We start from the raw sequence: 16,563 nt of genomic DNA on the forward strand, positions 1-16,563 counted from the left end.
TGTGGGGCTCTCAACCCTCGTCCCATCCCAAAAGGGACAGAGCAGGTGTTGTTATCACTGCATTCGAATACCACTCACGTGTTACAAGCACCCACTGACTCTCCCCCTCCCCCACTCGTCACGGTAAACGTGAGCGGTTTACATTCGCATACGTGCATGCAGCATGGTGACGCAGAGACTTGTGGTCTCTTATCTGTTGTGGCAGTGAGTTCCGTAGGCTAGACAGCATCTGAGCCAGTTTCATCTCCCATGCTCAGGAGTCTCCCCCGAGTTTCCTCCTGCCAGTGGAACAGAACAGTCTTTTGAAGTCATGGCAACAGCGGGAAAGCATTTCTCCCGATATTTGGAGTCCTCCACACACGATCAAGTAAGAGCTCCTGAAGTGGGCTCTGTCTTCAGCAGAGAGCAAGTGCAGAGGAGACCATAGGTGTTCACAGCAACCTGTGCAGCGAACTGATTCAGTGGATGCCACTTCTACCATCTGAGCATTTTTTGGGGGTGGGGGTGGGGGGGGGTTAGTTTCATCCCTCCATGTAAGCTGCAATAACCAAACCCGTTGCTCAAACCCACAGATCCCCTTGGCCAGGTCCAACAGGATGGAGCACAAGCCTGTGGCCACACAGACAGAAGTGGATGCTTTCACAGCCATGGCTATTTGGACCGCCGGTGGCAGAGTCCACCAGGACCCCCAGACTAACCACGTTCACATGTAGATGGTGTCCACACAGCGGGATATTATGGAGGAAGGAAATGCTAAGATTTAACAGCTATCAGATTCAGCTCACTCTTGCCTTGGATCAGCGTTTGCCACCTGCTCCGTGGCCAGGCATTGGTGCGGGCCAGGCAGCGAGTGCTCCAAGATGGCACTCTATCTCTCATGTAAGGGAGATGCAGGACTGGGTGTCCATGTACTGCTGGCACCTCAATATTGTTGCCTCAGCAGCTCCTCCAACAGACAGGACAAGATTGAGCCTGGTTGAGTGACAGCGTCTCTCCCAACAAAAGCACTGCCGTGGCATCTGCCCACAGCTCCCTGAGAACCTCAGAAGTGAAGGAGGGATGCAGAAATTAAAGACATGCTTCCGCCTAAATGCTTCACCTCACATCAGTCTTTACTAATGGAGGCTCCTCTAACAGCAACTAGAGAGGGCCAAGAAGTTCTCTTATTCAGCTGATGAGTAATCAGAACATAGAGTCACCAGACTGGGTCAGACCAATGGTCCATCTAGCCTAGTATCCGGTCTTCCAACAGTGGCCAGTGCCAGGTGTTTGAGGGACTGAAAAGCACAAGTAATCCAATGATCCATTGCCTGTCCACTCCCAGGATCTGGCAAACAGGCTAGAGACACTCAAGAGCATAGCGTTGCATCTTTGCCTTTTGCATCCTACCCAATAGCCACTTAACTTACCTAGTTCTTTTTAATCATGCTATAGCTTTGGCCTTCACAACAGCCTCTGGTAAAACAGGTGCACAGATTGACTGTGTTGTGTGAAGAAGTATTTTCCTTTGTTTTAAACCTGCTGCCTACTAATTTCATTGGGTGACCCCTGTTTCTTGTGTTATGTGAAGGAGTAAACAACATCTCCTTGTTCACCTTCACCACACCAGTCAATGTTTTATAGATCTCTCATATTCCCCTTTAGTTACCTTTTCCCAATCTTCTACATCTTTCCTCATACAGAGCTGTTCCATATGCCCTAATCATCTGTTGCCCTTTTCTGTGCCTTTTCCCATTCCAGTATCCCCTTTTTTAATGTATAGCATCCAGATCTGCACACAGGATCAAGATGTGAGCATGCCGCGGCTTTATACAGAGGCATTGTATTCTCTGTCTTGTTACTCAGCCCTTTCACAATGCTCCCTATCTTTGATTGCTGCTGCACACTGAATGTTTTCAGAGACCTATGCACAATGACTCCAAGATCTCTCTCTCTGATGGAAATGGCTAATTTAGACCCACCATTTTGTATGCAGAGTTGGGATTGTGTTTTCTAATGTGCATTCCGTTGCATTTATCAACACTGAATTTCACCTGGCATTCTATTGCCGTCACCAAATTTTGTGAGAGCCCTTTGAACTCTTTGCAATCAGCTTTGGACTCAACTATCTTGAGTAATATTGTATCATCTGCAAATGTTGTCATCTCACCGTTTTTCTTTTTTCAGATCAGTTAAGGTGCTAGTCCAGACCCCCAGGAGACACCACGATTTACCTCTCTACATTCAGAAAGCTCCATTCCTATGTTCCCTATCTTTTGACCAGTTACTGATTCGTGAGAGGCCTCTTATCACAGCAATACTTACTTTGATTAAAAGCCCTTGGTGAGGGACCCTATCAAAGACTTTCTGAAAATCGAAGTACACTATATCCACTGCATCTCCTTTGTCCACATTTGTGACCCCCTAAAAGAATTCTAATAGATTGGCGAGACGTGATTTCCCTTTACAAAAATCCTCGTGACTCTTCCCCAATAAATCACGCTCATCTGCGTGGCTGATAATGCTTTTCTTCAGCCAACGTGCCTGGTACTGAGGTTGGGTTTACCAACCTAAAACTGGGCAGGGTCACCTCAGGAGTCTTTTTTTTAAAGTTGGTGTCACATCAGCTACCCTCCAGTCATCTGGTAGGAGTGTGAAAGGGTGTGCACTGAGTGCAGCCAGTAGTGCCAGGATTTGGCAGAATCTGAAAGGTGGTGAGTTTTCGTGCCCACGAAAGTGAGGAACAGAAAGCACTGACGCAAGTCAGTACATGGCGTGCCAGCTTCTCTGACGCAGCTCACAGTCCTGGCGTACTGCACCCTCTGACGTTCCAGTCCTGGGCTCCCCAGATACACAGCTATATGGACACCCTCAATCCTAGCCTTCCTGCCCTCCGCAATTTCAGTCCTGAGCTCCCTTTATCATTGCACCCTGATCTGCGGCGCTCGCTATTCTGAGCACTCTGGGAGGCCCGTGCACAAGGCTCTGATGTGCTGCTACTCTGCAATCCCAAACAGCAGAATTATTCTAACCCTAACTCTCCCTCCACAAAGCCTACTCATTGAGCTGTACGGTGGTTTTTATGAACAGGAACTAAGGCAAAACCAAGCATTTCACACCTGAGCAAAAACGGATATGAATCCAGACACAGTAAAGGGCAATCCACAACGCTTGCAAAAATAGTTATTAGAAGTGTGGCTAAGACACATCAGGAAGGAATATATGCTCACAGCACTTGAAAAATAAAGTTTCGAACCAATCCTTTGAAAACACTGATCATCTTTCATTTGACTGCCAGGCTCCAAGCTCAGGATTCTGCATTCCCACTACAACAGCTGAGGACCTCACTAACAATTACATGTAGGGCAGGAAACTGACAGAAAATGCTGGTTTAAGCATTACAAAAGGCACATGAACAGGGCTAGAAGGAGGAGCCGATTTCTCAGAAGTGTGTCTTAGATCATGAGCTCCTTGAGGTAGGAGGCCATGTCCTTAATGTTTTGTTCAGCCAAACACACTGGTCTTAAACGGTAAAGTAGTACTTGGAATCAAGCTGAATCTATTCCTTGATGGATCTGGCTCTCAGACTGGCAGACCCACAGACAAGCTTTGTAGTTAACCTTGCTTGCTTTCCTTGAAGTCTTGTGGCTGAGAGTCCAGGTCTTCATAAACATGACCATTCATCACCATCAGTAGCACCACTAAGCACAAACAGCTCAAGAGAGTTGAAAACATCCTTTCACGGAGAATGACGACGACAGCACAATACAACACAAATGATGAGACCAGTTTCCTTCTGCCAGGGTATTGGTACTCTCAAGAATACTTTAATCTGGACCCTCTGCCCACTAAACCATCTGAAGGTTTGCACAGCATACCGATACAGTGATGTGCACACAACAGGAGGGGGCCTGTGTAATCAAACTGCAAGTGACTGGACAGATTAGAAGAGACTGTCATGCAGCCACAGTCTGCAGGAGAATTTGGGGTTTGCTGTAATGCTTCAGCATCCTGCTTCACTGAACACAATCCCCAGCCTGACAAAGGGGCAGGAATCCATGGTCTGGCCACATGAACAATAGTGCAAGATGAAGAAGTAGAGATTTCACTGATCAGGAGGAAAAGCAACTGACTCTTTAGTTGCTGGCTAAGGGCATCATCACATTGTGTGATTTCAGAGCAGCCCAGGTTGGCTCCTTATGACTTCATGACAATTCCTCAGTAGGACAACTCCTTTCCATGCAAGTCAATGCTCATTTTACATCACGTCCAACATACCAGGCCAATGACACAACAGAGTTCAGAGTTTCTACAAAGATCAGAATGGTTCTGCGGGATGTGCAAGACCAGACTCCCTTAGAGGGTTCATGTTGTCCACAACAATAACCCTCCACACACACACGCAATGTGCTGGACGCCACCAGAGCAGGATCCAGTCTCTCTAATGAGCTAGTGCTGTGGCTGCCAAACCCCATTTCCTGTCTCTCTGAAATATTCGGAACGGTTTATCTTTAACTTTCATTTCTGCTCCCATGAAGCTGCTGGTGCAGAGCTGGAGAGGCAGCGGCTTGCTGGAGATTTTGCTGAACTATTCCAGTTTCCATCCTTCCAAATTTTTTTCTCATCAGCTTGGCAAACTTCCCTTTTGCTGTCTCCTATCACAATCTCTTTCACCCCTGGGCATTAACCCATCAGTTCACCATATGTCCAACAGTTGTAAGACCTCATCAGACAGGCTACCATGACAATGGGATACCAGCAGCACTTGAGAAACCCACCTGGTACGGACAGATCCCTGGGGAACTACACTAGTCAAGCTCCACCCACAAGTTTTCTATTGGTCCATTCTATGGATTGGAAAGGTCAAGAGCTGCAAAAGACGACCTATGGCTTCCATTTCCTATGGCCCAGTTAAAGACATTGAAATCCAACCAAAAGAACAGAACTCGTTTTGCTCCTCCTAAAAGACCTATCTGGTTTTTCCAAGCTCTCCCCAAGGGCCTGCAGGTGCCCACAGCAGCAAGTGCAGCCTCTCTCCAAGCTGCTCTTCATACACACTTTGTTTATAATCAGGGTGGTGCCTGCATCCTCCATGGTAGCAGCCAGTCACACAGGTTACAGCCCTGTAAGGACTAATCCAACCAGTAAGGCAGTTAGTCACTTTCAGATGATGAAATAAATATTCTCCAAGTTCAGCCACCATCCCAGGTCCTTCAGGGCTGGCTGAGTGTGAAAACTGGAATCCTGACACAAGGAGTAGACATGAATGCCAAACTCAGCAAAAATTAAATTAAATTAAATTAAAATAAAAAATATCAGCAATAAGCTACCTGGAAATCAAACACCTTCTATGCCATGAGGGAATTTGTTCCCAAAGGCTTCTTACAGAGCTGGAATGTTTTGTTCAAAACAAGCAAGTATCACTTCAGCTCCATTACCCCCCTCCGCCCACCAAGTAACTTGCACACAGCTTGTAATAAGCCTATGTGACCAGCTGTTAGCTAAGTTGAGGGGAAGCTTTCTGGTCAAGGCCAGCAGAAATGAGGTAGGGCAAGACTGAAATTTACAAGGAACTAGCCAGCACACTCTTGTTCAGAGTTTTCTGAGAAGGATGCGCAACTGACCAGACTTTGGTAGGCTTTCCACTACCAATTGAGTCATCTTTCTCCCTCAGTGTGATCCCCCTGCAACAGAAAACCAAGTCCCTGCTTCTGTGGCTGCTAGCAGTCTTGAGTTTGAGACTTAAAATGCTGCTGAAGTCTAATGCTAGAACAGTTTGAAGAGAAAAGGATGTGAATAATTCAAGGGAGAGATGCCCAAACTTCACTAAATTGCTGCACAGAGAACTTACCAGATGCTGGAGGCAAACTATATATAACTAGCATCAAATTGCAGCTACTCTTATCTTTATTAGATGTGCATCCCTCAAAGATTACATGGTCTTGCCACACAGTGCGGCCTGTGAAGACTACAAGTCCTAGCATGTAATGCTCCATCTTCAGTTGAGCAGTCTTCATTGGCTGATTAATTTACTGGGCAATGCCAGGAGCAATTGGGGGGGAGGGTGGAAGGAAGAGAGTGAAGTCAATTGCTAAAGCCCCGGGCACTTACTTTAAATGTTGATCCCTATAGTTCACCATTAGTGCTGTGCCATTAAAGCAGGGCTGAGGCACCATTTTTGGGTTGGGGGCCGCTAACCCATGGAAAAATCAGTCGGGAACCGCACACAAGTGAGAAGTCAAAAAAAAAACCCCAAACCCTCACTGGCGTGGCCCCTGATTAAGAAGGAGAAAGACCCTCCCCACATACCCTTCACACACCAGAGCCTAGTGGGGCCCAGGTTAGTAGACTATGTGTGCTCTAGTCTCTCAGTAGGCGCAAGGCCCCCAGTCCTAGGAGGGGAGCCCTGAGTCTCGGGGGCCAGGTGCAGGCAAGTCAGGGGCTGCATTCGGCCCCCAGGCCTGAGGTTCCCCACCCCTGCGTTAGAACAGATGTAAAGATCCCTGACCCTCCAAGCCACATGACTGCAAGCTTTTACCTTCCCACTACACTTACCAAAAATATCCCCTTTGCTCCACAGCACTGTCTGCAGTTCAGCTTCCCAGAACACAAGCCATGTCAAAGGTCACCACCAATCTGCATGACATTACACACCCTTTTCCCTCCCTTCCCATAACAAGGGAAATAGGATTGCACTGCAGCTTTTTCTATGCACTTCCATGGCCTCTAACACCATGGTATCTGATCAGTCGCAGCTACCATGGAAACATCTCCACTCCGTATCTGCTTCATAAACAGTGTGTACATACCAGAACCGGCTACAGCACCTCTGGTGCCACTGCACAGTGCTACAGCAGCTATAAAGGATTGAGGGGAAACAGATGGAAGCCCAGGGATGGACAAGTCCCATGAAATCCAACAGCCAGCAGTGTGTTAATGACAGCAGAATCACATCCTCCATTTCCTTCACTTTTTATTAACCTCCAAAGAGGTTCCCTGGTCTGGTAATGCTGTTTGAGAAGTTAAGCAAGGCTGGACGGGTGTGGTACTTGGATGGAGACCGCATGGCATGCTGCCTGAAGCTGATTTGGGCATAAAGATGGCCGGCTCTTCCTCTTGTATCAGTACTGGACCAGAGCCTGGCACTACAGGATGCTGTGCTGCTAGATGTGTGTAGCTGAGATAAGATACAAAAATGACACAATCACACACAATCAATCATTAAATATTTAATGGTACTTTTCACAATAGCCAGGGATGCTCTGCAGACCAAACTCCAAAGCAGGTAATTATATTATGCCTCCCTAGGTTACGCCCTGCAGTTTCAACTGGGATTCTCCTTTATTTCCCCCCACCCCCAGACTGTTGTGTACTGTCACTTTATACTAGTCAATAGCTGTCTCCTTCCTCACCAGAAGCAGCTGCATTTCATGTAATACCCACACAGAGGTTTTTTCTGGAACAAAAGGTTCAAAGAACCCAAGATCAACAACAAATGTTCAAGTATAATCAGTGTAATGGGTTTCAGCAACTTGATCCCAAAAGGTGCTTTGCACGAGATGATGCTGCTGCTGCACCACTGCCTACATCATTGTACTGAATCGAGTATGCTGGCTTTGCAGCAGCAACAGCACAAACACGACAGCATAGGAGACCAGAACACACACACACACACACACCCTGCAATGCTGGGTACTACAATAAAAGAAACCCCGTCTCCAACACCCGAGATGCTTCTAAAGTAGGGGTAAGAATTCCATATTAGGCAGATGTGGGATAATCTAACTTCAGACTCTCTAAGTAAACCTCAACAACTTTCTATAACAATGAGCTTCAGTCTTACTATATATTGTATTTCGTTTCGTCAGTTCTGAATTTGTACCTTTCACAATTTCATCAAATGTCCCCTTGCTTTTTATAAGACAGAGAACAGAAGCTGTTGATCTACCTTCTCTACATCATTACCTCTCTGATACTTTTATCAGGTCCCCACTTCATCTTCTTTCTATCCTAAACAAACTCACTCCACCTGAAAAACTCTGGAGAGTAGGTGAAAGCAGCATGTCAAAAAGCTCCATGAGGCATAACTAGGGATAGCAACGTACACAAGCCCAGAATGGGTCCAATGCAAAGCAACCTCATGGGAGATCCCTTTGGAAAACATCCCGGGTATATAATGGCTCACCTAACAGGAAGTCAAAAAAAATCAAACTCATTTGGCAAGAATTAAATAAAAGCAATGCTACAGCGCTGCTCAGTTTTCACCTGCTGAGACTCGGCCATGAGGAGTCTGGACTTTGTAAGAACTGCTCCTCGCTGAGTTTGACGGACCCATTTCAAATTAATCCCACCTTGTTGTCTAGATGACAACGCCCATCTTGCCCCCACACTTCACACAGGACGCACTGTCACTACCTGCTCTTTCCTGACCAGCAGCAATCAAAGGAGGGATGAGAGAACCCTAACCTAACCTCTTCACACTTGCACCAGCTCCAGAAATGTGTGTCATGTTTTCCCAGCCATGAGGTTCTTAACAACACTGTGCTGACAAGCACCTTACGAGCACACCTAGCTTCCCATCTGGAAATCCAACAAGACATTTCTCATCTATCTCCTAGGGAAGGAAAATCCATCCCCATTTTCTATTACTGTACAAAAATACAATCTTTGAGCTGGTAAACTCCATCTCTTTAGTCCCACATGAAGACATCTACCTGAGATCGCATTAGCTTTTCTTCAGTGACGTCACAAGAGACTTGGCATAATCAAATCCTATTATCCCTAACACTGCTTGGAAGAGCCAAGACAAGCTTGGAAGCTTGTGAAATTTCAGATCGGGCTAGAAAGGGATACAATGCAGGTTGTCAATTACAGAGACGGTTTAAGCACTCACTGAACAGAGGCCATCTTCTCCCTGTGGTGGAGCACGTGATGTGAATCCCTGCAGTGGTCAGGGATGTCAGATTCTCCCTTCTATCCATCCCAGGCCACACCCTTCCCTCCCTCCCTCTGGCTGCTGCTATTTCCTAAATAGCAGCTGGTAACATGGCATTTTCTTACTGACTGTACTGTATGGCTGAGGAGAGGCACTCTGCCATGAAGGGAATCAGGCAAGATTAACACAAACTGGTGCAGCCTAAGAGAACAGAATGTATCATATCAACCTCTCAGCTGAGGACCTAGGCATCCAGCACAGGCAGGGCAAATTCAGACTCCCACTATGACTAGGGAGCACTGAGAATCCTATCTGTCTTCAGAGAGAGGCTACAGCAGGAATTGCAGGATTACAACCAAACTAGCCAGCACTGACAGGTCCTCAGTGACAACCTTGTGAGCACTTTTAAAGCTCCCTGCTGCTGATTACTTGCTGATTTATTCTCCTGCCACTTCCACCCACACCTGACCCTCTTTTGTCTGGTGAAAGAGAATCCTGCCCAGCCCCCAAACCACCTAGAGCTACTTTAAAAAAGAAGAGAAGCCAACATCACAATTTCAATACAAATTATAAAAGTCATGTTCCAAACACGTGAGTCACAAAACTGGCACTAACCAGGGAAGCATAAGCCACAGTGAATAACGGACTTAGTCAATCCTCAGGGCTTCAAAGCAGGTAACGATGAAGGACAACAAAATACAATTAAGCATCCAGAACAAGACTAAGAACCAAGCCTATTCATAATACCAGATGGCACAGAGTCTGTCCAGCAGCAGATCTGTGTATCAGTACTGGAACTGCTATAACCCCTTTGACAGGAGTCCATTTTCTGAACATGTGTTATCTGTCAGCCAATTAACAATAAGGACATACAAGCCAAAACTCCCTCCTATGCCCCCTCAACCAGGGGCAGGGTCACATAAAGCATGTCTGTTAAAAATCTGCTCTTAGTTCTCCTCTTCACAGAGAAGTTGGCTTCAATGAGCCAACCCGAGAAGTAAATTCAGTGAACCAGCTCAAATGTAAACAAAGCTGCCAGCAGGACAAGCTGTCATGACAATTTTCTGTCCTGAATACCAGAACTGGCCAGAAGTGGACATACTATGATGAACCTCATAAAATAAGCTAAATGCACTGCAAGATTTAAAGGTAAAGTTAGTTCACGTCCTCCAGAATGGAGCCATCTCGTTCTGACTACCGCCCACTTCCTTTGCTAAAAAGACATCAGCAGTAACTAAACAAAGGAAGAGTTAGAAGAGCAAAAATGAGAACAAGTGAGCACGGACTAGTAACGCACTAGCAGAACCAAACTCCCATCATGCAAAATGTAACTTAATCCACTTCCTGCTGAGATGCCCCACATAGAAATGTGGTGTCAGCCTCCAGCAGGATGTTGGCATTTCAGAATGGAAACCAATTCCAGAGCTGTCAGGATTCAGCCCTAATCATACTTCATGGTCTCTCGCCAGCCTTCTACCCTGGGGCTCCTCATCTCCAGGCAGAGCTCTCACAAACTTCCCCAGGTAATCAAATTAAAGGCTCTTCCTACAGGAGCAGCTTGCCTTGACCAGGTCCTAGAGACAATGACCAGCGGGTGCATCAGCACAACAAGAAACCACTGAGCCAACTGGAGTAAAGGCATGCAATTGTGTATAAACTACCACACAGAACGTGACCCACCCATTACCTCTTTTTTCACTAGCTGCTCCAGTCTATCCCCAGGTTCGAGTGGGGGTAGAAGTTAGCCAGAGCAATGCCCCGTTTCCAGCACAGCAGAACAAGGTCTATTCAACGTACTGTTTTGATTTCACTCTCCTTTCTCTTCATCCATCCTGACCCAATATAGCCCTTACCCCCCACCCCTGCTTCAATCTTCCATTCCTCTGTATTCGTCCCAAGCTTACTTTATTCCCCTTCAATCCTGCCACTCTTACACCACTCTCTCCTTCCCTGCAATGCCAACACTAGTGCCTGCTTCTTCCCATGAACCAGACCCACCCACAGGCTCATCCTCTTCCACACCCGGCCCCTGATGGCCAGGGCCCATCTGCATTCACTGTCCCATGGCAAGGAGCGCAGCCCCCCGCACTCCCTACCTCCACCACATCCCTAACAGCAACCCCCACAGCCAGCCCACCTCATCCTCTCAGCCATCGCACTCACCCACCCCACCGCAGGCAGCACCCCGTCCCCAGCCGGCCCATCGCCCCCACACTCACCCACCCGCCCACCCTCACCACAGCCCGGGCAGCACCCGCTCCCCAGCCGGCCCATCGCCCCCACACTCACCCATCCACCCTCACCACAGCCCGGGTAGCACCCCCTCCCCAGCCGGCCCATCGCCCCCACACTCACCCACCCACCCTCACCACAGCCCGGGTAGCACCCGCTCTCCAGCCGGCCCATCGCCCCCACACTCACCCACCCACCCTCACCACAGCCCGGGTAGCACCCGCTCTCCAGCCGGCCCATCGCCCCCACACTCACCCACCCACCCTCACCACAGCCCGGGTAGCACCCGCTCTCCAGCCGGCCCATCGCCCCCACACCCACTCACCCACCCACCCTCACCACAGCCCGGGTAGCACCCGCTCCCCAGCCGGCCCATCGCCCCCACACCCACCCACCCACCCTCACCACAGCCCGGGTAGCACCCGCTCCCCAGCCGGCCCATCGCCCCCACACTCACCCACCCACCCTCACCACAGCCCGGGTAGCACCCGCTCTCCAGCCGGCCCATCGCCCCCACACTCACCCACCCACCCTCACCACAGCCCGGGTAGCACCCGCTCTCCAGCCGGCCCATCGCCCCCACACCCACTCACCCACCCACCCTCACCACAGCCCGGGTAGCACCCGCTCCCCAGCCGGCCCATCGCCCCCACACCCACCCACCCACCCTCACCACAGCCCGGGTAGCACCCGCTCCCCAGCCGGCCCATCGCCCCCACACTCACCCACCCACCCTCACCACAGCCCAGGCATCAATTTACCTGCCCAGCCTGGCAACACCACTCCGCCCCCCCCCCCACACACACACACTGCCTCCCCCCCACACACACACTGCCTCCCCCCCCCCACACACTCACTCCGCCCCCCCACACACACACACACTCTGCCCCCCCCCCACACACACACACTTCCCCCCCATACTCTGCCCCCCCCACACCCACACACACACCCCCCCACCCACACTCTGCCCCCCCCACCCACACACACTCCCCCCCACACACACACTCACTCCCCCCCCCCCACACACACACACTCCCCCCCCACACACACACTCCCCCCCACACACACACACACTCCCCCCCCACACACACACTCCCCCCCCACACACACACTCTGCCCCCCCCACACTCTGCCTCCCCCACACACACACTCCGCCCCCCCCACACTCTGCCTCCCCCACACACACACTCCGCCCCCCCCACACTCTGCCTCCCCCACACACACACTCTGCCTCCCCCACACACACACTCTGCCTCCCCCACACACACTCCCCCCCACACACACACTCTGCCCCCCCCCCACACTCTGTCTCCCCCCCCCCGGCCCGGCCCGCGCTCACCCCGCTTGTCCAGCTCGTAGCCCACCAGCACGAAGTAATCCGCCAGGCGGGCCATGGCGAGGCCGGGCCGGGCCGGCAGCGGCGAGACGCGGGCGCTGGGGCGGGGCCGCGCGGCTCATAGCCCGGCCGCCCCGGCCGCCCCCACGTCAGAGCCCGCCCGGCGGCGCCGAGCCCCAGCCGCCATCTTCCCTCCGCCGGACCCAGCCCGCACGGAGCGCGGGCGCATGCGCGGGGCGGGGCTGAGGGCGGGGGACCGGCCATTGGCCGCCACGCGGCGGGGGCGGGACCAGCTGGGAGGGAGCGCGATTGACCCCTCTCGGCCGGCCTGTACCATGTGGGAGGGGTGTTACCCCAGAGCCCCCTCTCGGCCGGCCTGTACCATGTGGGAGGGGTGTTACCCCAGACACCCCTCTCGGCCGGCCTGTACCATGTGGGAGGGTTGTTACCCCAGAGACCCCTCTCGGCCGGCCTGTACCATGTGGGAGGGGTGTTACCCAAGAGACCCCTCTCGGCCGGCCTGTACCATGTGGGAGGGGTGTTACCCCAGAGACCCCTCTCGGCCGGCCTGTACCATGTGGGAGGGGTGTTACCCCAGAGACCCCTCTCGGCCGGCCTGTACCATGTGGGAGGGGTGTTACCCCAGAGACCCCTCTCGGCCGGCCTGTACCATGTGGGAGGGGTGTTACCCCAGAGACCCCTCTCGGCCGGCCTGTACCATGTGGGAGGGGAGTTACCCCATCGCCCCCCCCCCGGCCAGGTTGTACCGCAGGGGTGTTACTGTTACCCCATCGCCCCCCCGGCCAGGCTGTACTGCAGGGGTGTTACTGTTACCCCATCGCCCCCCCCGGCCAGGCTGTACCGCAGGGGTGTTACTGTTACCCCATCGCCCCCCCCCGGCCAGGCTGTACCGCAGGGGTGTTACTGTTACCCCATCGCCCCCCCCGGCCAGGCTGTACTGCAGGGGTGTTACTGTTACCCCATCGCCCCCCCGGCCAGGCTGTACTGCAGGGGTGTTACTGTTACCCCATCGCCCCCCCCCGGCCAGGCTGTACCGCAGGGGTGTTACTGTTACCCCATCGCCCCCCCCCCGGCCAGGCTGTACCGCAGGGGTGTTACTGTTACCCCATCGCCCCCCCCCGGCCAGGCTGTACCGCAGGGGTGTTACTGTTACCCCATCGCCCCCCCCCCGGCCAGGCTGTACCGCAGGGGTGTTACTGTTACCCCATCGCCCCCCCCCGGCCAGGCTGTACTGCGGGGGTGTTACTGTTACCCCATCGCCCCCCCCGGCCAGGCTGTACCGCGGGGGTGTTACTGTTACCCCATCGCCCCCCCCGGCCAGGCTGTACCGCGGGGGTGTTACTGTTACCCCATCGCCCCCCCCCCGGCCAGGTTGTACCGCGGGGGTGTTACTGTTACCCCTTCCCCCCCCCGGCCAGGTTGTACCGCAGGGGTGTTACTGTTACCCCATCGCCCCCCCGGCCAGGCTGTACTGCGGGGGTGTTACTGTTACCCCATCGCCCCCCCCCGGCCAGGCTGTACCGCAGGGGTGTTACTGTTACCCCATCGCCCCCCCCCCGGCCAGGCTGTACCGCAGGGGTGTTACTGTTACCCCATCGCCCCCCCCGGCCAGGCTGTACCGCGGGGGTGTTACTGTTACCCCATCGCCCCCCCCCGGCCAGGCTGTACCGCAGGGGTGTTACTGTTACCCCATCGCCCCCCCCCCGGCCAGGCTGTACCGCAGGGGTGTTACTGTTACCCCATCGCCCCCCCCCCAGCCAGGCTGTACCGCAGGGGTGTTACTGTTACCCCATCGCCCCCCCCCCGGCCAGGCTGTACCGCAGGGGTGTTACTGTTACCCCATCGCCCCCCCCCAGCCAGGCTGTACCGCGGGGGTGTTACTGTTACCCCATCGCCCCCCCCCAGCCAGGCTGTACCGCAGGGGTGTTACTGTTACCCCATCGCCCCCCCCCCGGCCAGGCTGTACCGCAGGGGTGTTACTGTTACCCCATCGCCCCCCCCCGGCCAGGCTGTACCGCAGGGGTGTTACTGTTACCCCATCGCCCCCCCCCCGGCCAGGCTGTACCGCAGGGGTGTTACTGTTACCCCATCGCCCCCCCCCGGCCAGGCTGTACCGCAGGGGTGTTACTGTTACCCCATCGCCCCCCCCCCGGCCAGGCTGTACCGCAGGGGTGTTACTGTTACCCCATTGCCCCCCCCGGCCAGGCTGTACCGCGGGGGTGTTACTGTTACCCCATCGCCCCCCCCCGGCCAGGCTGTACCGCGGGGGTGTTACTGTTACCCCTTCCCCCCCCCGGCCAGGCTGTACCGCAGGGGTGTTACTGTTACCCCATCGCCCCCCCCCCGGCCAGGTTGTACCGCGGGGGTGTTACTGTTACCCCTTCCCCCCCCCCGGCCAGGTTGTACCGCAGGGGTGTTACTGTTACCCCATCGCCCCCCCCCGGCCAGGCTGTACCGCAGGGGTGTTACTGTTACCCCATCGCCCCCCCCCCGGCCAGGCTGTACCGCAGGGGTGTTACTGTTACCCCATCGCCCCCCCCGGCCAGGCTGTACCGCGGGGGTGTTACTGTTACCCCATCGCCCCCCCCCGGCCAGGCTGTACCGCAGGGGTGTTACTGTTACCCCATCGCCCCCCCCGGCCAGGCTGTACCGCGGGGGTGTTACTGTTACCCCATCGCCCCCCCCGGCCAGGCTGTACCGCAGGGGTGTTACTGTTACCCCATCGCCCCCCCCGGCCAGGCTGTACCGCAGGGGTGTTACTGTTACCCCATCGCCCCCCCCCGGCCAGGCTGTACCGCAGGGGTGTTACTGTTACCCCATCGCCCCCCCCCCGGCCAGGCTGTACCGCAGGGGTGTTACTGTTACCCCATCGCCCCCCCCGGCCAGGCTGTACCGCGGGGGTGTTACTGTTACCCCATCGCCCCCCCCCGGCCAGGCTGTACCGCAGGGGTGTTACTGTTACCCCATCGCCCCCCCCGGCCAGGCTGTACCGCGGGGGTGTTACTGTTACCCCATCGCCCCCCCCGGCCAGGCTGTACCGCAGGGGTGTTACTGTTACCCCATCACCCCCCCCGGCCAGGCTGTACCGCAGGGGTGTTACTGTTACCCCATCGCCCCCCCCCCGGCCAGGCTGTACCGCAGGGGTGTTACTGTTACCCCTTCCCCCCCCCCCGGCCAGGCTGTACCGCAGGGGTGTTACTGTTACCCCATCGCCCCCCCCGGCCAGGCTGTACCGCAGGGGTGTTACTGTTACCCCTTCCCCCCCCCCGGCCAGGCTGTACCGCAGGGGTGTTACTGTTACCCCATCGCCCCCCCGGCCAGGGTGTACCGCAGGGGTGTTACTGTTACCCCATCGCCCCCCCCCGGCCAGGCTGTACCGCAGGGGTGTTACTGTTACCCCATTGCCCCCCCCCGGCCAGGCTGTACCGCAGGGGTGTTACTGTTACCCCATCGCCCCCCCCCCGGCCAGGCTGTACCGCAGGGGTGTTACTGTTACCCCATCGCCCCCCCCCCGGCCAGGCTGTACCGCAGGGGTGTTACTGTTACCCCATCGCCCCCCCCCGGCCAGGCTGTACCGCAGGGGTGTTACTGTTACCCCATCGCCCCCCCGGCCAGGCTGTACCGCAGGGGTGTTACTGTTACCCCATCGCCCCCCCCGGCCAGGCTGTACCGCAGGGGTGTTACTGTTACCCCATTGCCCCCCCCGGCCAGGTTGTACCGCAGGGGTGTTACTGTTACCCCATCGCCCCCCCCCCGGCCAGGCTGTACCGCAGGGGTGTTACTGTTACCCCATCGCCCCCCACCCTCCGGCCAGGCTGTACCGCAGGGGTGTTACTGTTACCCCTTCCCCCCCCCGGCCAGGCTGTACCGCAGGGGTGTTACTGTTACCCCATCGCCCCCCCCCCGGCCAGGCTGTACCGCAGGGGTGTTACTGTTACCCCATCGCCCCCCCGGCCAGGCTGTACCGCAGGGGTGTTACTGTTACCCCATCGCCCCCCACCCTCCGGCCAGGCTGTACCGCAGGGGTGTTACTGTTACCCCTTCCCCCCCCCCGGCCAGG

The 16,563-nt window shown here is 54.6% G+C and overlaps 1 protein-coding gene across 4 annotated transcripts in view; it reads right to left on the reverse strand.

Annotated features, from left to right (window-relative positions):
- Positions 1-12,701, reverse strand: part of SBF1 (SET binding factor 1) — a 117,298-nt gene extending 104,597 nt beyond the window's left edge. For 2 of the 4 annotated variants that reach the window (XM_075924298.2, XM_075924271.2), the window contains exon 1: positions 12,486-12,701. In XM_075924298.2, coding sequence (XP_075780413.2) covers positions 12,486-12,540 — 55 coding nt within the window. In that variant the 5' untranslated portion in view covers positions 12,541-12,701. The remainder of the gene's footprint in view (positions 1-12,485) is intronic. The other 2 variants (XM_075924264.2, XM_075924262.2) reach the window with 1 other exon arrangement.
- Positions 12,702-16,563: the final 3,862 nt, after the last annotated feature.

The sequence above is a fragment of the Pelodiscus sinensis genome, chromosome 1 (genome assembly GCF_052426305.1).
Source record: "Pelodiscus sinensis isolate ZL-2025 chromosome 1, ASM5242630v1, whole genome shotgun sequence".
In the NCBI taxonomy this organism is placed as follows: Eukaryota; Metazoa; Chordata; order Testudines; family Trionychidae; genus Pelodiscus; species Pelodiscus sinensis.